General features: G+C 63.2%; 4 protein-coding genes across 4 annotated transcripts; all 4 read left to right on the top strand.

Moving 5' to 3' along the window:
• Positions 1-1,006: 1,006 nt before the first annotated feature.
• LMJF_19_1140 (hypothetical protein) lies at positions 1,007-3,469 on the top strand (the record flags this gene model as incomplete). The annotated part of the gene is made up of 1 exon (XM_001682645.2): positions 1,007-3,469. One exon carries the CDS (start codon positions 1,007-1,009, stop codon positions 3,467-3,469), a length of 2,463 nt encoding a protein of 820 aa, XP_001682697.2.
• Positions 3,470-5,191: 1,722 nt separating this feature from the next.
• On the top strand, positions 5,192-13,162 carry LMJF_19_1150 (conserved hypothetical protein; the record flags this gene model as incomplete). Its single annotated transcript, XM_001682646.1, has 1 exon — positions 5,192-13,162. One exon carries the CDS (start codon positions 5,192-5,194, stop codon positions 13,160-13,162), a length of 7,971 nt encoding a protein of 2,656 aa, XP_001682698.1.
• Positions 13,163-14,880: 1,718 nt separating this feature from the next.
• Positions 14,881-15,990, top strand: LMJF_19_1160 (conserved hypothetical protein; the record flags this gene model as incomplete). The annotated part of the gene is made up of 1 exon (XM_001682647.1): positions 14,881-15,990. The coding sequence occupies one exon, from the start codon at positions 14,881-14,883 to the stop codon at positions 15,988-15,990; it is 1,110 nt and encodes a 369-aa protein (XP_001682699.1).
• A 2,892-nt stretch (positions 15,991-18,882) lies between these two features.
• LMJF_19_1170 (hypothetical protein) lies at positions 18,883-21,669 on the top strand (the record flags this gene model as incomplete). The annotated part of the gene is made up of 1 exon (XM_001682648.1): positions 18,883-21,669. The coding sequence occupies one exon, from the start codon at positions 18,883-18,885 to the stop codon at positions 21,667-21,669; it is 2,787 nt and encodes a 928-aa protein (XP_001682700.1).
• Positions 21,670-21,826: the final 157 nt, after the last annotated feature.

The following is a 21,826-nucleotide window of genomic DNA, read 5'->3' on the forward strand; positions in this document are numbered from 1 at the left end:
CGCCGGAGGTGCCCTCCACTGCCCTTTTCTCTTTCCGCTTGTACGCCGCCCCCTCACTATCTCGCCATGTACACATAGCCGTAGTCTGTCGCGTGCGCGCGCAGTGCCTAGCGACGACGTACATGTACCCAAGAACGACAAAAACAAGAGAACGTGTGGGAGGCTGTCTCTTCGCCTCTCTCTCTCTCTTTCTCGGTGGCGAGACGACGCGGTGTTGGGCCTTGCTCACAAGGGTCTTAACCCCCACCCCACCCCAGCGCACGTGTGCTTCGAACGTGTTTCTCTTGGCTGCCCCCCCCCCTCACCCTTCACTGCCTCTCAAGCTTTGCATCAGCGCGCGCAACTCTGAGCAATCCACACGCCGCACCTCTGCAGTGACTCTCCCCTCGCCCCCTCTCCTTTCCTCGCCCTTCCCTCTTCCGTTCTTCTACCGTGTGCTCCCTCCATGCATATGCGCACGCGCATGCACGTACACGCGTGCTCACCATCATCCGAGCTCAAGTGCATGTTCCAGGTGCACGCCTCTCCTCGTGCTACTCCTCTGCCCCGTATCTGCCTGCCGTCTCTCTTTTTGTTGTCTGGTTGGTGCGTCCTGCTTGAGTGAGAGTGGTCTGTGTGTGTGTGTGTGTGTGTGTGTGTGTGTGTGTGTGTGTGTGTGTGTGTGTGTGCGTGCTTTTGGAGGGAGGGGGGCGGACGCGTCGAACTCGCGCTTGACGTTCTCTCCTGTGCCTCAGCAGCTCCGCCGCCTCGCTTAGTTTTTTGGGGGGTAGCTGGGGAAGAAGTTTTGGCGCTGTGTTTCCGTCTGCGAGACCGCCTGTCTTGCTGTGCAAGGGCCCACCCCACCCAGCACCTTTTCCTGTGGCGCTAACCGGGCTGAGCTCCGCTGCCGAGTCTGCCCGTTTTCTCGTCGCGTTGCGGGGCACACGAGGCAAAGAAAGAGAACGGCAGCAGTGCCGCGAGCATCGCCCTCGTTACCCCGCTCGTCCCCAACCCTCGAGTCTGCCGGATGGAGCTGCAGACGCAGCCGCGCTTCTGTCCGCCGCGCCCGCGCCCCTACGCGGCCTCTTTGGTGTGGATGTGCCTGGCATGCGGTCAGCTTGCCCCGTGCGAGGCAGCCTCCCGCTACCCGATGGACAACGTCGACGGCTTGGACAACTCTCTCCAAGGAACCTCCTCTGCCATGAACGCCATGCCAGGTGGATTCGACATCGTTACGACGCTCAGCGACTGCGAAGCAGCCACCCCCGCTAACTCGAGCTCCCCTCCGAATACGGCACAGCATCTTTTCGGCCCCTCGCAGTGCGGTGGCGTTACTGGATCTACCGCAGCCGCTGCAGCCTCATCGGCGTCCTCACCAGCAACATCAACGCCGCCGCGGCAGGAGCAACGGCACTCCTGCGTGAACAACGCATCAGACTCGTACCTGCTTCAGGCTGCCTCGTCGAGTCATAGACAAAGTGAGCAGCAACAGCAGCAGCGGCGGCGTCCCTCGAGCGTGAGTTGGCGTGTAACGGGTGCCACCACTGAGATGATTCATCCCGATAGTGTCGGTAGCGCTAGTGAAAGGCGAAAGTGGCGCGAAGGCGAGCTGGTCTCTTCCGAGGCCTCCAACCTGTGCGCGGGCGAAAAGGCCCTCGGAGACGACGAGACCTTGGTCTGTGAGGGCATCTCGTCAAGCCACGGCCGACGCGCACCCACAACGGTCACCACGCCCCGCATGCCGCAGCTCACCACGTCCCTCGGGAGTACCAGCAATGAAAGCAGCACCCTCGCCGTCACTCCATGTGAACCGGCTGTCGCTGCTCCCCCTCAGCTGTCGGCAGCCTCTTCGTCACTCTGGAGAGACGCTGGCGTCCATGGCGTACAAAACCTGCTGAGCTCCGGGGCACGCTCCCGGCAGCAGGAAGACGATGCAACGTGCTCCCTGACGGTGCTGCTCATGGAGGAGCACCTGATGGGCAGTCGCGAGATGCGTTTCTGCCGTTGCTGTGGTGAGGTCCGGTGCGCCGAGATCCGAAAGGTTGCCGAGCGGCTGCCTTCGCCGCTGTCCGCACAAGCGGCACATAAAGTCTCGTACGCGGACGAGGAGGGAGACGAAGTGGTGGCGGCGGCTGCCCAAGCGACGGAGGAGTCGGAGCACGAGCACTGGAAGGCGGTATTGAGGCACAGCTGCCGCAGCGCTGCCATTCGCCGGGATGGAGGCGCAGAAGCCGTGTACGGCCCCTTCACCTCGCCTGCTCTCTACAGCGGCAACGGGTCGCAGCCGCTAGGTTTTTCGGCCCCCGCTGCCGAAAATGGTTGCAAGCCACCCGAGACAGCGCAGGCAGAAGCTCGCAAGGAGATCCCCTCTGTCCACCTCGCTGTCGCCCTCTCCCTCGCGCGACTCCTGTCAAAGGCGAAGGCCATGGCGGTGGCGGCACTTGGCAGCCTCCATCCGCTCTCGCCGGCGCTGCCCAAGAGGTACTTCAGCATTCATGGCAGTGAACACGGTGACAAGGCGGCAATACGCGGTTACGGAAACGGTGTCCTCGCCAGTGACTCAGCGCTGCGGTCGGCGCGCTCGATCTTGCGCCCTCCACCGCGGGACCAGGAAGGGTGTCGCCCAAGCAACCCTCTGTACAACCCCAGGGAGGGGATGGGAACGAGCAGTGACCACTGGAAGCTCCTCTCCGCTTCCACAGCGACGAGCAGGACGGCACCACTGGCGTGCGCCTCAGTGGAGGAGTGCCCGCTGCAGTGTTTGGCATCGCTGCCCGGCGCCACCGGCGGCGGTGCAGCGGAGGACTTGGACGGCATCTCGATGGAATCTAGTGCGCAGCCAAGCTGGGCCTTCACAGCACCGGACGAGGAGGAGACGTGCAGGGCTGAAGACGACGACGAGGGCTTCGTTATCCAGCACCAGCGGGGAGGCGTGCAGAGCGACGAGGACGCCAGCGCAGGCGGCGCCGAAGACACGCATACGTGCGTGCGAAGGCTCTACGGTGACTCTACCGTCACGTCTAACATCATGGGCACCACGGCGGCCGCCGCGGCGCCGAGGATGATGCGCGCGAGCAAAGACAAGTGGAACTCGATTAGCGTTTCAGAGGCGCTGTGGCGTCTGGTGCTGCCGTCCTTCAGCGCCCCCTTTCTGTCGTCGACGTCAATGCCGTCGACAGCCACCGCCGCGGCAAGAGCTACCGCTGTTGACCGCGCATTTTCGGCCGTCGGCGGCAGACCACTTGAGTCGCTGATGGACTGGATTGCGTCTGCACCGCGTCGCGGGGCTGTGGAGTCGACGGCGAGCAGCGCTGTGGTTACCGGCACGCGTCCCTACCGGGGTTTTCGCGGAGATGTCGAGGAGGCGGTCCGTCAACTGGATGCGGCGCAGCTGGAGGTGGCGAAGCTGCGGCTGCAGCAGGTGTTGGCAGCTGTAATGGCGGAGCAGCTGCGGCGCGAGGGCCAGTCGGAGGGAGAGTACTCAACGTAGAGCAAACACGAAGCCTCTCTGCATACATTCGCTCTCGCATTGCGTGTCTGTAAGCTGGTGTTCACCGCCGCCTCCCCCCCCCTACCCACCCTGCCCTCCTTTCCGCTTATCCTACTGCCACCCGCCCGCACGGATGTGCACGTAAGCAAGGGTGTGCCCGACAAGGAGCGTGTATACCCTGTGGGCGTCTGTGCGTATCTGCATGTGTGTGCCGTCTTCTCACGGATCCTCATCAGTTTACGTAGCGCGTGTAAAGCGTGCGTAGCTCATTTTATCTTCTCACATCTGCTCAGAAACCACAAGCGGCGACGAAGAACGTCACGGCAAGGCAGAGATGTGCTCAGAGTTTGCTTCACAGTGTCAGTCGCCAACCTCCAACGTGCCTGCCTTCCCCCACCCCACCCCACTCCCACACACACACACACACACACCTAGTGCGTGGAGCAATGCCTCCACGGAAAGACGGCTCCGTCTGTTGCGGCTCTGTGACAGCAAGAGCAGCGACAACGGTGGAGGGGGACAGTCCTGTCGCGCTCGCGAGATACGATGAGGGCTACTTGGTGCATAAAAGGGAAGGGGGGAAGGGTGCACGCAAAATTACCAAGCATGCAAGAGCTTCTGTCCTGCGCAGCTGCGGCCCAATGTCTACGCCCGTACCTGATCTGGATGTACCTACCCATGCAGGGGAGTGGAGGAGGGGGACGCCAGCACTGACACATACGCGCGTGAAGTGAAGATGATGGTCATCATTTGTGTGAGGCAGCACCTCTACATGCCTGTCGCTCTTACTGCTTCATCTACGCTCTCTCTTTCTGTGGATTCACGTCGCGCGACGTTGCTGTCCTGTCTCGGGTGGCACACCATCGCACACGGGGCGGGGCGCTTTCCGTGTCTATTATTGGTCGTCGTTTTTGTGTTTTTTTTTTTGGGGGGGGGGGGGGGGGTCGGTGCCTGCGTCTCGCTACGAATGAGAGTGCATCGCCGCCGTAGCGCAGCAGCAGCAGCAGCAGCAGGACCGCAGGCGTAAGCTGAAGTCGCCTTCGGTGCCTTTCTTCGCAGCTTCTCGTTTCTTTCATTGGGTCACTGGTAATCTGTCGCTGCTTCCCCACCACCACCACCACCACCACCCCTCTTGCTTCCATCCCGTCCTCGCACACACACACACACCAGCACAGGCGCTGCTGCATGTCCTTGGCACTGACGTCTTCCTGTGCACACAGACCAACAAAGCCACCCAAGTGCGCAGGGAGAGCTCTATACAAAGAGTGAGAGAGAGAGAGAGACCTGCACATACTCGCATTCACGCGCATTGCAGTTTGTTGGCTTGGGTTTCCTGCTCCCAATCACGCAGGCACTCCGGCCCAACCCGCATCGCACCGCTGTGCCCCCGCGTTTTGCCCTTCACGCGGCGCAAAGACGACAAGAGAACGTTCAGCGAAAAAGAAATACGCAACAGTCTCACGTGAGAGCGCAGGTGTGCTGACTCTGGCCGTCGTGGCATCGTCGACCAGAACCGCTACCCGACATCGACCGCCGCTCCCCCTCCCTGCTCCTCCCCTTCCTCGCCCTCTTCTTCTTGCTCGCACCGCATCCGGTAGCGTTACATCACGCTCACGCTCTGGGCAGCTCACTTCGGCTCCTTTTCTTGTTTCTTCTTCGCTTCTGGATCGCTTCACGTACATAGATCTAACCTCGTGCGCCCGTGCTCGAGCATCGAGAAGGATGGCGGGGCTGCAGTCTGAGAACATCTCCATCAACTCCACGCGGCTGCCGGAGCAGAGCGCGTCAGATAAGGATATCTGCGTGTTCTGCTTCCGCCGCGCCACCCCCTCCTCCTCCGACCCGCATGCGCCGCTCTTCCCCTTCTTCTCTCTGGTCGACTGCCGCCACTACGCATGCCAGCCGTGCGCGCTCGTCCACTGCGACAATGCTGGCCGACACATCTTCTGCCCCAAGTGCCACTGCGTCTCTCGTCTGGCGCAGTCGGGTCGGCGGCGCACGCGCAGCGCCGCAGCGGCCACCGACGCCGATGCAGACCGCGTATCCATCGACGACGGCGTCTCGTCCACCCGCTCTCGCCGCACACGCACTGGCACGACGCCACACCGCAGCGCTCTCAAGGGCAAGAGCGGAACCTCAAAGCGACGCGCCAGCTCGGTTCAGTTTCCGGCTAATCCAACGACATCAATCGTGCCCGCAGACGGCGTCAGCGTCGCAAGTGGCGCAGCGGCGGTCCCATCAGAGGGCGACAACGCCGGTGAGCAGCACCAGCAGCGCAGGGCGTTGTCGCCCTTAACGCAGGAGGCCGTCGACGCGCTCCCGCTCGACCCAATGGAAGCACGACGCCGACGGGCTCGCGAGCAGCAGCAGCAGCAGCAGCAGCTCCGCGCCGCTGAAGCCGCCGCTAAGGCAGAGAAGGCAGTAGGGCTGTACGCTATCACAGCCGCGCCCCCGCCGAAGGTGGCGCCCCCTCCGCCATCTGCCTCCGCCGCCTCGGGCACCGCCACCAGCGAAGGCTTCAAGAAAGCAAAGGACCGCTCGCGCTCGCAGCCGGTGCCGAAGCTGCCACACACAATCCTGGAACCAAAGGAGGAGTACCCGGTGCCGCCTCCGCTGGTGCTGCACACAGTGGAAGAGGAAGAGGCACATGCCCCTGCCGCTACCGGCGACAGCGACCGCGACGCTGAACCAGTGCTACCCGCAGCAGCCGCGGGTGCGACCGCTGCAGTAACGGCCGAGGAGGATGTGAAGGCAGAAAAGAGTGCATCGGCCTTGGCGTCTACTTCGAAGACGTCGGTGACGCCGCGGCAGATGGAGGATGAAGTCGAGGCAGCCATGGCGGCATCTGCGGACAAGTCGCAGACAACCGGTGTGCTGCCGCCGCTCACCGACCCCGCCGAGGAGCTCGCGCGACCGCACCAGCTACTGGACGACTGCGAGAACAATGAGGCTGAGGAGCGTGGCGTCGTTGGAGACCTCGAGGCACACGAGCGGGCCGCGCTGATGCAGCGAATGGAGGAGGAGGACACGGCCATTCATGCGCGCCGAGGCCTGGTGCTGGAGTTTGATTCAACACCCATCCTGCCCCAGAAACAGCAGCCAACACTGCACAACCAGCACTCGCACCACGATAACACCGGATCCATCTCCTTGGTCGACTTCTCTGACCAGGTCAGCGTCACGTCCGACGATGAGCTGTCGCAGCGGGTATCTGAGTACAAGTCAGCCTCCCGCAGCGACAATACAAGCCGTCGGCGGCGTCGCACCTCTGTCCACGGCGCTTCAGAACTGCGAGCACAGCCGCGTGAAAGCACGGCTGGCGAACCAGACGCAAGGGTAGAGAAGGGTGGTCAGGCGGCCCCTGCCCGCACTCCTGGTGATGCTCTCTCCAGTGCCGCGAAGTCCGTCGCGGGGTCGGGCTCAGCCGAGAACACGCTCTCACCCATGACCGCCGCCCGCCAAGGCCGGGTCTTGGCAAGCGAAGAAGTCGACGATGGCGGCAAACCCATCGCGACCAGAGCGGCGGTGGCGGAGGCGGACGCCAAAGCCGAGGCAGAAGCCATCCGAACTGCGGAAGAAGCCAGGGCTCTAGCTGAAGAGCAGGAAAGGGCGCGGCAGCGGCAGTTGCAGCGTGAGGCAGCCGAAGAAGCGGCCGAGCAGAAGCGGCAGCAGCAGCGACAGGAAGAGGAGGTGGTGCGCCAACGCCAGCAGCACGAGGAGCGTGCGGCCTTTGCTTGTCAGGCTCTGCAAGACCGCGAGGGTCTAGCGCGAGAGGCGCTGGAGCAGGCTGAGGCGGCCGTGCGTGAACATTACGAGCGCGGCGCTGATGAATGGCTAACAGCGGCGCTGCCGCATGAGCTGGAGGCGCAGCGGCTGGTCCGTGTGGCAGCGGAGCGCAGGCGCCAGCAGGAGCAGCAGCAGGCGCAGTTGGCGGCGGAAGAAGGTCTCGACCGAGACGAAGTGGAGGAGGCGGAGTCTAACGCGTGGTCGTGGCTGCTCTCCGGTGCCCGCGTTGACCGTGTAGTGGCGGCGACCGAGGAGGGCGACCGCGTGCAGCGAGAGTACGAAGAGCTGCGTTTTGAGCGGCTTCAGCTGCAGCTCCGTGAAGACACGGAAGAGCTTGTTCACGAAGAGGCGCACGGTCGAGCCTCCTTTATCGAGTACGAGGCTGCAACGCGCAGTTTCCTACAGAGCCACCACGCGGTGCAACGGCAGGCGGTGGCGGAGGGCGAGTGGCGGCAGGAAGCCGAATTTTTCAAGAAGGCTGCGGCGCGCCGAGAGGCAGTACTCCGCCAGCGCTTTCAGTGGGAACTCGATGAGTTGGATGCGGAGGAGGTCAGCGGCCGCACGATGCTGCGTGAGGTGGAGAGGGAGGAGCGGCGAACGGCGCACCTCGTGTTCCTGCAAACACTGGCGTCAATTCGGCGCAAGGAGGTGTTGGCGCAGCACGCGGCCGCCGCTGCAAACGAGCCTGGTGGCACCTCTGTTTTGTCCGAAGCGCCAACAATGATTGCTGCACAGGCGCACCGTCGAGCGCAGCAGCGGCAAGCGGATCCCGCTGTTCCGATGATGCTTGAAGAAGACGGAGACGATGACGTTGACGACGCCGCCGATATGGCCGGGACTGCGACGCCGCCGCAGTTCTGCACTCCGCTCATTACGGCAAAGGAGCTGTCGGAGCTGCGCGCGCGCGAAGCCTCATACGCCGCTGAGCTGCAGGCCGCCTTGGAACGCCTCCGGGAAGCCGAGCGACGTGTTGCAGAGGAGGCGGCCATCCGTGTGCAAGCGGAACAGGAGCGCCAAGCGGCGCATGCGGAGTCGAAGCGCCTCCTACGGGAAGCCGAGCAGCGGGCCGAGCAACGCATCCGCGAAGCGCGCGATGCGGCAGAGCAGCTGCTGCAGGCGCAGCTTGCCGACTTGCGCGACGAGGCGGTTCGCCGTGCGGAGCACGCGGCAGTCATGCAGGCCCTCGCTGAGGAGGAGCAGCGAGCGGTCTTGGAGGCGAAGCTGCAGGCGGCGCAGCGTCAGTTGGATGAGGCGCAGCAACGCGCGCAGGAGGAGGTGCGCCGCGCGCGCGCGGACGCGGCGGAGATGGCAGCTACAGACGCCGCCCGTGCTGCCCTCGAAACCCAGCGCCGCGACGAAGAGTGGCAAGAACGGTGCCGCGCGGAACGCCTCCTGCGGTTAGCTGAGCAGGAGCGCGAAAAGGAAGAGGCGGTTCGCCGCCTTGCCGAAATCGAGGCGCGCGCCGCAGAGGCGGTGCGACTGGCGCGCGAGGAAGCTGCACGAACCGCAGCGGAGGCGCAGGAGCGGCTGGCGGAAATGGAGCGGAGGCAGCAAGCGCGGGAGGCGGAGGTGCAGTCTGCGGCGCAGCGCGTGCGTAGTGCACGGGACAGCCTGCGTGAGTTCGACTCAAGCACTCAGTCGTCGCGGTACGCGACCCCATTCAGAGCGGTGCTACCAGGACAGAGACCGCCAACAAGCAGCAGCAGCTATAGGGTGCCAAGCCTCGTCGCAGCCTCCTCGGCCCACGCCACGCACACGGCGGGAGCTGTGGCTGCGGAAGCGTCTGTGCTCACTCCTTTGCAAACCCCGCCGCTGGTTCCGTCCTCGTCTCGCACATCCTCGGCGATGCGCCGTCGGCCGTCAGCGCAGTCGCCCACGCCGCGCGTTGCCGCAAGGGTACCAGCAGCAGGGGCGGCAGCATCCTCGGCCCCCTCAGACGCGACACCTCCAAAGGTGATTATCAGCTCACAGCACACACCTCTCTCTTCGGCAGTCGCTCCGGGACTCGGGGGCAGCGGAGCTGCGGCGCCGCCGTCCTCCGCGTCCGCCACCGGCGCCACCAGCCTTGCCGCGCTGGACCCGGCGAATATCATTCGTGCCGCCATCCGCTCTGCCGTGCAGGAAATCGTCGAGGCGCAGCGACGGACGCAAACACTGCAGGATCGCGCCGAGCAGAACATCGAGCTCAGCGAGCGCCGCTATCACCGCCGCGAAAGCGATCGTCTGCGTGCCGCACGCGACGTTGCCGCCATGGAGTCCTCTTACGCTGCAAGTGAGGCGGACGAGAACGAGGAGCGGCACCAGCGTTGGTGGACATGGTCCCAGCAACCGCATCAACGGACCCGGCAGCGCCAGCCGGTGCGCGGCTACGAGCGCAACAGCTGCGTCGCGAGCTCGCGCGTGTCAGAGGAGCGTCTGCGGCCAGTTCGCTCCTCGCGAGGTGACTACGCACAAGAGGCGAGCGAAAGCCCGTGGACGCGCAGCTCGTCCTCGCCTGCATCACGGCTGTCACCGACAGGTGCACCACTGTCAACCGTATCCCCTGCCGCTGCAGCCCGCTCGGTAAGCAGCAACACGCTGCTCAGTACGTCGTCTGTATACTTCGACAACCGCTATCAACCCTCGGCGGCCGCACTCGGGGCGGCGCACCAGCGTTACCGGCGCAACGACTGCGATTACACCGCCATCCAGCAGCAGCAGCAGCAGCAGCGCCTGGCATCCTTCGCGCCGCGCAGCTCGGCGTCACGCATTCTCTTTGCACCTCGTGCGGCGCATCAGGCCCGTGAGGCGTGGGCTGCCACGGACGGCGAGTGCGGCTACGCTCAGCGCATGCATGTCGGGGTCGGTGCGCACGCCTACTCGCGCATCGCCTCTGCGCAGCAACAGCGGTACGCCACTGGAGTCGCTCAGCCGCCTCCTCGACAGCCGCTCCTTGAGACCGTCGGCGTGACCGCGGCAATCCCTTCCGTGGCGCACGCCTACAACGAACCGGAACCGCTCCCACTAGCGCCGGCGGCGATGGAATACTCGCCGCCGCCTCGCCGTAGCACCACACGCGCCGCAGCGGAGGTGGTGCCACAGCAACAGTGTCAGCCAATGGGTGCAGGTGCTAATGTGGACAGTAGTGGCGGCATCGGCGCACTCCCGGAGCCGAGCCGCATGTGCCCTCGCTGCTACCGCACAGACACCACTTCCCCATGCTGGCGTTGCGGAGAGATGATCTGCAGGCACTGCGGCTTGCCGCCCGGCTCAGCGCGGAAGCTGTGCTGCACCGCGCACCACCGCGCGCAGTTGCGTGAATTTACGCGGTGCAAGGCCTACGAGAGCGGCAAGGATGCCACCGCCGTCAGAGCTGGCAAGGTGCCGTCGCCCCCGCCGCCTCAGCAGCCGCAGCAGCAGCAACAGCAACAGCGTCTTCGCGGAGAGCAGCAGGTGCAGACTTCCTTTGCGTCCTCGACAGCTAGCGCTCGAAGCCACGATCCTGGGCACTTCACAGATGAGCCGGCAGCGCGGCTCGACGTGGGCACGTCGCCGCTCACGAGCATTTCGCCACCGTCCATGATATCCCCGTCGGCGTACCGGGCACCGGAGCAGCGTCAGCTGCAGCAACAGCAACCACAAGCGCAGCCGCACTACCCTAGCGGTTACCAAGCCTTCACGATGGCGGGGCCCGCGGCACCCTCGGAGCAGCCAACATACTCGCCAGGCTACCATTCCGCCGCAGCAGCGTACCCCTACGCGTATCTACACCCAACGCCGCAGCCGCATCAGTTGCCGACTCACCAGCTGCCATTCTACGCCGACAGCGAGAGACCCCATCTGATGCCGCAGCCGCTGGGCCCGTATGTGCAGCCGCTCGGCCAGCCGCAGCCCTATGCTCCATTCGGTTACTCGGTTCGCGCCGCGACGGCGGCACTGGGGAGCGCTGCGACTGGAGCTGCCTTTGCGGCACCTATGACTGTGTCCGAGGCGCAGCGACAGCAGGGGACGACAGCCGTGGCAGCTGAGGCTAGGGCAGCACATGAACTGCCGCCGCCCGCGAGTCGAGCGGCGGCTTTCAGTGCCGTTGTCATGCCTCATGCTTCGCCTGCAGGGCTCACCCAGTCGCCGCCACCACCCTCGGCTCTGCCTCCGTCGCAGCAGGAAGAAGCAAGCGAGGTCATGGGTCTTTGTGCCGCCGCCCTCGGCGGCGCCATGGTTGAGACAGCGGCAGCTGTGGATAGCACACCGGATGCGCAAGTGCAGCAGCGGCCTCCTACGTCGACGCGGGTCAATGATGACCGCACAAATGCGGAGGCGAAGCAGCCAGTGGCGGCTGAGAACCACACCTTGCCGAACGCGACCGTGGCGGCAGCTGTAGCCGGATCGGCGGCAGCAGACGCAAGCCTCCCCGGTACCGCGCCGGAGAAGCAGGGCGGCACGACTGCACCCGTGGATGCTGGGTCGACCCCGGATGGTGGCGCTGCTGCAGAAAACGACGGCGACGGCACGTCTGCGGCGACCACCGGTGCCACAGCTGCCGCGGTTCTCGAGGAGCCCAAGACGGAGCGAAAGAAGACCTTTCCAGCGTTTTTTGTATCGCTTGGCGACGGCGACGACGCTGCGGAGCCGCGCCGGCCGAAGCCTCCAACGCCACGGAATTCTGTGCCGAGTCACTTGGTGCCGCCGCCGCCGCCGCCGCCGCCAAGAAAGCAGCAGCGGAGAACCTTACCGTCTGGCATGCTGCTCACGTCGCAGAACCGCAGTGGTTGGCAGTCAGCGCATCACCAGCATCAGTCCCGCAAACTATCTCCGCTTCAAGCGCACGAAATGAACTGTGAACGTAATAGTCGCAAGAGCGTCAGCCCACGCTGTGGCTTTGGGGCGCAGCGCCGCCAGCGGCACACGTCCCCCAGCCCGTACGAGCAAGTCCCAAAGGCGAGCCGCGCAAGAGATGGGCCGAGGAAGACGCCGTCCCACCCGTCATCGAAGCAGCGGCAGCGGCAACCTGCGCATGCTGACGGCACGGCGACCTCCATGACAAAGTCCATCAAGTCCTACATCAAGTCCCTCTCCCCCATGGTCGTGGTGGATGAGTCCGGCACGCCGGTCGTGTACGAGGACGTACGCAAGGTGGAGTTGAGCAACCCCTGGATGCAGCAGCAGCAGCAGCTACCGCAAGAGTGGAGCGCCACCGCCACCCCAGCTGTCCATGACATCTACCTCAGCAGTGGCGGCATCAGAAGTGTTGGGGCTGAAGCAGAGCGCAACCGCCCTGAGTTGAGCCACGACCACAGCAAGGTGGGCCGCTATTATGTTGACGCGCCATCGCAACCGCATGATTCCTCACCGCAGCAGCACCAGCACCAGCGCTCGTCCCACAGCGATTCCTACTACCCGTACTTCACGTCTTCCGGCGCGACAAGCGAGACGCAGTCTCAGCCTCCTCAGCAGCAGCTGCAGCAGCACCTGTACGCGCCACCACAGTCACACATACCGACGCACATCTCCTATGCTGCCCCGTTCGTGGATCGCCGTGTGCCGACGCTCGCCGAGCTGGAGAAACGCCTGCAGCAGCTGCGGATCGTGGACGAGCACGAGGCTGCTCAATACCACCGGCGTCAAGCGCAGCACGCGCACCAACAACAGCAGCAGCGCATTCACGTGCTTCTTCACTCCCCCGGAGCAGTGGCTGTGGGTGGCAACACTGGGGCGTTCGTGACGGCATCCTCGTGGGCCACTCGTGAGCGAGCGCAGCCGCAGCAGCGACGCCACAGCAGCGCAACAGGGCGGCACCCGCAGCAGCGCACAGTGTCGCCGCCGTGGCGAACGGACCTTAACTCGAGCCCGGTGCGACCGCGGTGGGACATCAGTCAGCCTCGCTCACCCATCTACCACCCTGCGCCAGGAGCGATTACTGGAAATTGAGCGTCGTCAAGTCAGCCTGTGCATGCGTATTTGTGTGGCGGTCGCGACCGAAGATGGTGCTGATACCGCCATGCGAGGGAGTTGCCCCAGTTAGGTTGTTGCGGGTGCGCACACCTTTTTTTTTTCGCAGTGGCGTGCGCTAGACACGTTGTCGTGGTTACGTTTTTCTTTTCAGCGTTGGCTACTCATGCTTTACTGGCTGACGTGATCGTGGCAACGCACTGCAGCTCGCTCGTGCAATTTCTCTTTCCTTCCGTGTGTCTCCTCTATCTCTTCCGCAAGTTGTGTGTGCATCCCTCCTCGTGTGCGTGGAGGGGGGAGGGGGTTAAGATACACGTGGATGACGCTCTCGATGCAACGAATCGCGCGCGCAGACAAGGATGCAGATGCATGCACCGGTCCTCCTCCTTTCCCTCTCTCTCTCTCTCCTACTTTCACATTCTCCGAGATGCTGACTTTCTTGTTTGCTGGGCTTCGTTTTCTCAGGCGTGCTTCGCCTCACCGGAAACCGCAGCGAAGCGCATTAGATGGTGCCGCACGAGAGGAACGCAAGCACGTTTATGTCGTGGCATGCATGTTTCTCCGCACACGCACGGGGTGGGGGGTGGGGGAACAAACGGGTGCAGGGAGTCGCACTGCTTCACCTCTCACTCAATCACCCATGCACCCCCGCCTGTCGCGCTACCTCCTTTTTCTTTTCTTCCTTTCCGCCATAGACAGGCTCGCATGTGTGATGTTGACCTGGAATTTCGAAAGGTGCGTTGATAGACTGACGACGATTTCAGCTCTGACGCAAAGCTGGCATTGGTGCGACTACCGTGTGCACCACCATCACCACCACGCGCCTCAACGTCAGCGAGGGCAGTTTTTTTTTTTGTATGTGTGTGTGTGTTTTTCGTGTACATGTACGTGTACGGTATGTGTGTCTGTATGGGCATGTGAGTTAGATGCACGGCAGCCGTGATGATGGCAAGGTGACCAGCCGGAAGGATGCTGGTAGGCGTGCTTGTTGCTGGTTCATTCATTTTCTGTTGTTCTTGTATGGTGGCCTTCCCGTCTCTTCTGTATCTGTCCTTTCTCTTCATCCTCCAACGACGCACCACTTCCACCACCACCGCCGCCACCGCCCAGTGATGCCGAAGTCTTCGGTCTCTCTCCCTCAAATGATAGAACGGATGACACTGTGAAGCGGACGTGCGCGAAGGCGTCTCGAGGGTCTCGCACGCGCATGTGTGTGTGTGTGTGTGTGTGTGTGTGTGTGTGTGTGTGTGTGTGTGCCTAAGCGATCGGACCTCTCTTGTGTTGTGGAAAAAGGTGGGTGCAGAGCTCCCCGCACCCTTCAGCGCTCTTCACGCGAGCTCGAGAGACGCGTGTGGATCGCCGAAATCGGTTTTTTCTCGCACGTCTCTCTCACACGCACAGCACCTCACTGTGGCGCTCACTGCTGCTCATGTGATCTGCCATGCCGTGCGCCGCGCCCCCATCCCCTTCTATTTTCCATTGCTGCGTCTCTGGCGTACGCCCACGCTTTGACTCAGCAGTCTTCCTTCTCCTCCTCGCGCACTCCCCCACCCTCGCCCTCCCTCCTTCTCCGGCATACCCCTCACCACCCATCAGATCACGCAAGCATCTCCATTTGCCCTTCTCTCTTTCTCGAACACACACACACACACATACATAGGTACACCCAAAGACAACGACAGCCCCTCCGCGCAATCATGACCGCTCTCATCACGAAGCAACGGTACAACTGGATGGGGTACGATGGTGTCGAGTCGGCGGTATGCGACACGGCTCTCCTACGCTCCGATGGCGGGCCGGCGAACAACTACAACTACATGCATCGCCAGCAAGTGATTATGGAGGTAAAGGAGCGCCTGTACCGCATTAAGCGTGATCTCGGCCTCATCCCCGAGGAGGAGCTGCGCGCCGAGGAGAGGGCCATCCAGCGCCGTCGCATGGAGAAGAAGCGTCGCGAGGAAGAAGAGCGCATACGCAAGGAGGCCGAGGAGGCTGCCCGTGCCGAGGAGATGGAGCGCCGGCATCTGGAGCTTGAGGAGGCCGAGGAGCGAGCCAGCGCCGAGGAGGTCGCGACCCAAGCCAGTGCCGAGCACAAGCACTACATGAACGACAGCGACGAGGATAGCGACGAGGAGAACGGCATCGATGATGAGCAGAGTGCCAGCCTCGTAGCTATGCTCCGCACGCAGGAGGAAATCGACAGCGCCATCGCGGGCTTTACCAAGGGTACCCGTATGCTGCTCGCTTCCTCCGGCAACGGCTACGTCAGCTACCTCGACGGGAGCGTGCACTTCACAATCGCCAAGGTCGAGAGCCACAACGCCTCCAACCGCGAGAAGGTGATGCAGGCGCTGGCCGGCACCAACGTTGCCATGCCTACCGCCGAGGAGTACTCGCTGGAGGAGGTGCGGCAGGCGATGCACGACCGCGACACTGCGCGCAAGAAGCTGGACGCCCTCCGCGCTCTCCAGGATCCCACGTACACGGCGCGCATCCGCTCGGCCGAGAAGGACACTTACGGCACCCCGGTGCAGCAACTGATGGAGGAGGACGGCGACATGTCTGCCCTGGTCGCCAACTGCGAGGATGCGAAGCGTTTTGCCGAGAGTGTGCGCAAGGCGTACAACAGCAGAGCTGCGGCGAGCGCCCATGCCCTTGCGTGCGCGCTCTGCACGCCCCCCTTCACTGCCGAGCAGGAAAGTACAAGCGAAGCCCAGGCCCCTGCTGGAAAGATGGCCAATGCAGAAGACGGGGTGTCGCAGCCCACTGGCGCGAATTCGCCCTCATCGTCGACGTCGGCGCAGTAGAGCGCTGATGCTGGTCCCGCCGCTGCCACCAGTCGGTGGTGCGGGGTAGGGCGTGATAGGAATAGGAGAAGGGGCCTCCAGAAGGTCATACACACGGCAACCGATGACGCGCTTCTCGTGTGGGGCTGAGGGAAGTCAAATGAGCAACAAGGCATGCATAGCCGTGCACATGCCCAGTCAGATGGACACGCCGCGGGACAGCAGGGTGGGTCGGAGAGGTTGGCCTGAGAGTAGTGTGAGGCGTGCAAGAAAAGGATCTGCTGCACGCACACCCGGGCACGTGCCTCGCGCGCGCACACACGCGTGTGTGTCGCCCTGTTGTGGCCTTTCTCCCCCACACGAGTCCAGTTCGCCACTCCACTTGCACGGCGCATGTGCCTTCACGACCGCAGCCCCTACTGCAATGCACTCATCCCACCTCGGTTCTGTACGCGGCGGTGGGCAACTGTGCGGAAGGGCATGGGTATGCATGGTGACGCACTCGCTCGCGACTGACGTAGCGGTCATTGCCCTTGTTATGTGCCGTTGTCGCTGCCGGTTGCGTCTCGTGACGGGAGGAAGCGCATGCACGCGCGAGCGTCGACATTAAGCGTGCAACCTGTGCCGTATCTGCCCTCTTCTCTGTTCGCTCTTCTGTTTTTCTCGCTCTCTCTCTCTCGCTTGGCTTGATCCTTCTGATTTCCCCTCTGTCTCGTGTCATGTGTACGCGTTTTGTTTTTTTTTTGTTTTGGTGCTGCCTCGCGGCGCCTCAACCAGCAGAGGTGACGGGGGAAACAAGCGCCGCCGCGGGCAAGGCACACACGCACGTCGGGATGCACAGAGAGGAGAGGGAGAGACCCAGCTAACGTTCCACCCCGAGGCGCGCCCACAACCAGCGGCACTCCTTCACCGATGAACGTGGCGGAGGCAGCAGGAAACCGCCCGACAGTGTAGCGAGGGCCACAGCGGGAAACCAACCTTGAGAGCGTGCAAGCAAGGAGCCAATGACGGTGCTGTGCCCCTCATCTGTATGTCTTATCTTTTTTACTTTGTATCTGTTATCTTCTCCACTTTCCAGGAAACCAACAGCGGAAAGAAGCGAACCACATTCCGAAAACAGGGACCTGTCAACACGCGTGTATCGCTCGCAAACACTACACACACACACACACACTTCTCGATTTCATCATCTCTCCCACCTGTACGTCCTCCCCTTATTTGTGTGTTTTTGTTTTCGTTCTTTCTCTGTACGTTTTTGTTTTTTGTTGGCATGTGTGCGTAGTTGTGTGTGCGTGGTTGTGTGTGTGTGTATGTGTGTAGTGGATGAGACCCGTTCTTTTCCTTCTACCATGGCGTGTGTGTGTGTGTGTGTGTGTGTGTGTGCGGTTGTCTCGGTGATTACGTCTAGGTTTTTCTGCGATCTCCAATATGAAGAGTGGAAGTGGGGAGGGGTACAGGGCTCATCGTCCATGTCTCTGCTCTCGTCTGCGTGATCGAGCGGGTCTTTGCACACGCGCGCGTGCGCATCCTCCGCTCTTTCTGCCTCTTCCTCATCTCTTCGTATCGGCCTCTCGTAGGACAGAAAGCACTCAATGGGCCAAGCAAAGGGCGACGAAAGAGTCCTGTGCGTGTGCGGAGATTACTAGAGAACGCATGGGGGGAGGGGGGCATCCCGGTCGCTGACGCGGCGTGCCGGCTTGCTCCTCCTTGGAGCGACATCCAGGAGAGTTAGCGACGATGGTGTGCAGAGAGACGGACAGAGAGAGAGGGTGCTAGAAGACGTGAGAGTGAGCGAAAGAAGAGAGCTGGTCGTTGCTCTCCCCCCTTCCCGCCATCGGATGCTGCGCCTCTCTACAACTTATTCATCATGCATGACGCCCCCCCCCGCCCACGCTGCAACCTTGATGGCAACGTCACCGCATACGGCACCCATCCCTTTTCGCTCACTCTCGCACCCTTGCCTTCACCCCCCCCCCTGTCTGTCGCTCGCTCGCTCTCTTCCTTTACTTTGTTTGTGCCCTCTGGTCGACTGCTTCTGACGGCCCTCGTACCACCTCTTCTTCTCTCATGGCGCTCTTGGAGGTAAGGGGGGAGGGGGTAGGACACATCCACGCACGCATGCGTGCATCCATCGCTCCACTGGGTCATGCAAGGTGCTCAGACGCCAACACGCCTTCTGCAGCGGTGCGTGATAGGGAAGCCATCGATGTGTGTCACGCCCTTTAGGCAGGTATCTGAGCGCAAGAGTCTCGTTGACAGGCGAGGCAGCTGAGTGAGTGGGTTTGGGGGAAGGGGGGCGCCACGTGGTGATCCTCGCCAGTTCACGCTACCGCCTCCTCTCCTCCTCACCCCTCTTTTTTTTCCACCCTGCCCCCACTTCTCTTCCCTGCTGTGATCCTCCTCCCGCTCCAAAAACTCACGGCGGCAACGCACAGCCGCCGAAGCACGTACACGGCGCATCACGCTGCGTCTCAGGAATAGAATTGGCTCACACACACACACACACACACACACCACGCACACACATAGATACGCATACACCTCTCTACCATCAAATACGCATACACATACATTCAGCCACTGGGGGGCACGTGTCCGTCGTCTTCTCTTCTCAACGCCGCCCACTTGCTCCGCTGCTCACTCTCCAGGTATCCGACGAAGGCCAAAGAGCGCCCAAACGAAAAGAGGGAGGGGGAGGGGCGAGAAAAAGGGTCGGGCGCCGTGCACAGCCCCTCTGTCCGTGTGCGGCCAAGCGACCGCATCTCGCCATCGCCACCAAAGCCCATGAGCTGCACTACCTCACACCCCTTTAACTTTCCTTAGTCGTCGTCTTGTACTCTCCCTCTTGCACACCTCTCTGCTGGTGCGCCTGTGAGCCCCGCGACATCTACAGCCCCACTGGCATCCTCTCCGATGCAGCCGAGCTCTCCCCTGGCTGGGCTCTCTCTGGGCCCCCAACAACTCGCGAATCGACGTCAGATCGTGCCTCTCCTAAGCAGCGATGCCGTCGTGCCGCAGCCGTCGGCAGGCACGCCGGGGACAGTGCCGCGGAAAGCCGCCTACACCGCTAACCTTGAAGCGCAGGTGCGCGTCCTGGAGCAGGAGGTGCACCTCCTGCGCGCTGGACTGGAGCAGAACGAGAAACTGCGTCACGCCTCCGCAACTGCTGCGCCGCAGCTGCAACGCTCGTCATCGTCGAAGCGAGTCCATTTCGGCCCATCATCGGTCGTTGTGCTGTCCCAGCCAACGCGGTCGACGAGCGCGTCCTCCACGGTGGCCACGGAAGTAGACGGCCGTCCTCGCCTTGCGTTCGGGCAGCGTGTGAGCGCGACGCGCTCACGGATCGCGACACACGGCCCTCCTCACGCGGATACTCTGCAATCGCGTCGCATGGCAAGCCTCGGCAAACCCGCCCGTACGAGCACGCGGTCTGCATCAGTGCCCTCGTCTTCTCCTGCACCAGCTACCTCCACCACCTCAGTAGACCTCTCGCCAGTCCCCGCCTCCCTGCGCGGGGGCAACGCCAGCGGCATCCCTCTGCAAGGTGCCGCCACTGGTGGTACGCTCGTCACCCCCGTCACCGCGGACACGCAGCCCCCCGCCTCCTCGCTCGCCGGCCCCTCCTCTGCGTCTCCAGCGGCGGCGACGGTGTGGGCGTCGACTGACGCGAGCCTGCTCTGGCCACGCGCAGCAGCGGCCGCGACCGGCACTTTAGCGAGCGCGTCCGATCTTTCCCGCTACCCATTCCGGACCGCGACTACCTCCTCGCCGGCGGCAGCACCCACGCCAGTGATTCCAGAACCACCTGTCACGAGTAGTACGCAGGTCGTCAGCACCGCTGCATCACCCATTGTAGTAGCGATGAGCAGCGAGGGACATCCCCTGACGTCCTTGCCGCAGCCGGCAATGCCCGCTTCAGGCCCGGCAACTGAAGCGACGCCCTCCCCCGCTGCCGACAGCGCACTCGTCGCTGCCAACCCGCTTGTCCGTGCCACGGCGCCGCCTCCCTCTGTGAGTGCCACCGCTACACCCGCAGGGACTTCAGCATCCTCAGCAGCGAGCTCCTCAGCAGCAGGGCTGGCCACAGTCGCACAGCTAGAAACAGAAATACTGTCCCTGCGGGACGCGCTCGCGCAGCGAGAAGCCCTCTTGCACCGCGTGTTGCTGGAACTTCACGACCGAAACGGCAGCGGCGGCGCTCACCGTCAGAGCTCGCCGGCGAGAGGAGAGACGCCACCGCGTCACCGTCAAGGCACCGATGCAGCCGTGGCGGCGCCGGGGGAGAGTGAGCGACAGCAGAGCCGGCGGGCCATGCGGCTTTTGACCGAAGAGTTGTTTGCCGTGCAGACGCAGCTGAGCCACGCTCGAGCCTCGCATCAGCTGGTCGTCGCTGAGCTTCATACATGTCGTCAGCAGGCTCATCGAGCGCCGCCACCGCAGCAGCAGCGAGCAGCAGCAGCAGCACCAGAGAAGACTTCTCCTGCTGGGACGTCGCAACCGTCGTCAGGCCCTCTCCAAGCGCAACTCGACGTCGCTCTCAAGAAGCTGCAAGCGTGGGAGGACTGGTATGCGACAAGCGCCACCGCAGCAGGAGACGAAGATGCGGATGCTACCGCAGGCAACAGCAACGCTATCCCCAGCGCGAAGGATGCATTCTCTTCGTCTCGACAGCAGCCACCGTCGACGACGAACACGACAGAGCAGGCGGCTGGGGCAGCAGCGGCAACCAAAGGCCATCACAGCAGGAAAGGCAGCCTCGAAAAAGAGAAGCGCGCGCATAAGACGACAGCACCGGGCTGGTGTCCGCACTGCGGCTTCGCCCTGCCAGCAGCACCATCAGTGTTGAACACGAGTGGCAGGGTCGGCAGTGGGGTTGTGCCGTGCGGCGTCGAGCTGCCTGGGCTCGCACCGGCATCCGCCATATCCGACTTTCCAGCCCACTACGCATCTCTGTCCTCCCCCTCTGCACTCTTACCGCAGAGGCCGCCTGCTGCGGCACCATCAGCGCCGTGCGTGTCAGCATACGCACTAGATTCCGTCATGTCCCACCACCTGACGAGCCAGTTCGGTGGCAGTGGCGTCGCGGCTAACGGCAGCGCTGGTGCGGTGCCAGAGGCGGCAAACAAGGTGTCAGGCGGGGCGGCAACCCCGCCGCCACCGCCGCCAGAGACAGCGTCGTCGCCGCCCTCTCCCGCGCAGGCTACTGACACCAAAGGCAAGTCGAGAAGTGCGCCTGTATCAGCACAAGCGCACGCGGCCGCGGCGCAACAAAACAGTCGCACCGGTGCTTGTGGTGCGTCTTCGATGTGGGCAGTGCCGATAAGTGGGACCAGCATCGCCGGCGTGGGTGGTGTCAGCGGAGGTGCTCGTGAGAGAACCATGCAAACTGCGTTCATGGGCGGCCGAGCGGCGAGCGACCCCTCTCTCTCCCCGTACTGCGACCGCCTCGACCATGCGCAGCAGCAGGCCTACCGTGCTCAGCGGTATGTCGCGCAGCTCGCCCGCGAAGCGGCGGTGCGGGAGCTCGCGGAGGTAGAGCGGCAGGTGGCAGAGCAGCGCCTCTCCTTCTGGAAGCATCATCATTCAAGCGCACACGACCTGTCTGCCGCGTCACCAACTCCGCCTTCCCTCGCGCCATGCTCCTCCACGCCAGATGGGCCGCACAGTGCAGCAGTGGGCAAGCAAGAGGTTGTTGAGTGAGCGGCTGCCTGGATGGCGCTCGCATGGTGGGCGCCCTACGCGTAGGTCATGCGTATCGTCAAGAAACGCTCAGCTGAAGCGCAGTGATGGCGTGAGGGACGACCAGCAGAGGGCTTGCGCGTACATGCGTACGTCACGGTCGGTCTGGGGTGTGCAG

This window comes from Leishmania major, chromosome 19, assembly GCF_000002725.2.
Source record: "Leishmania major strain Friedlin complete genome, chromosome 19".
Taxonomy (NCBI): domain Eukaryota; phylum Euglenozoa; class Kinetoplastea; order Trypanosomatida; family Trypanosomatidae; genus Leishmania; species Leishmania major.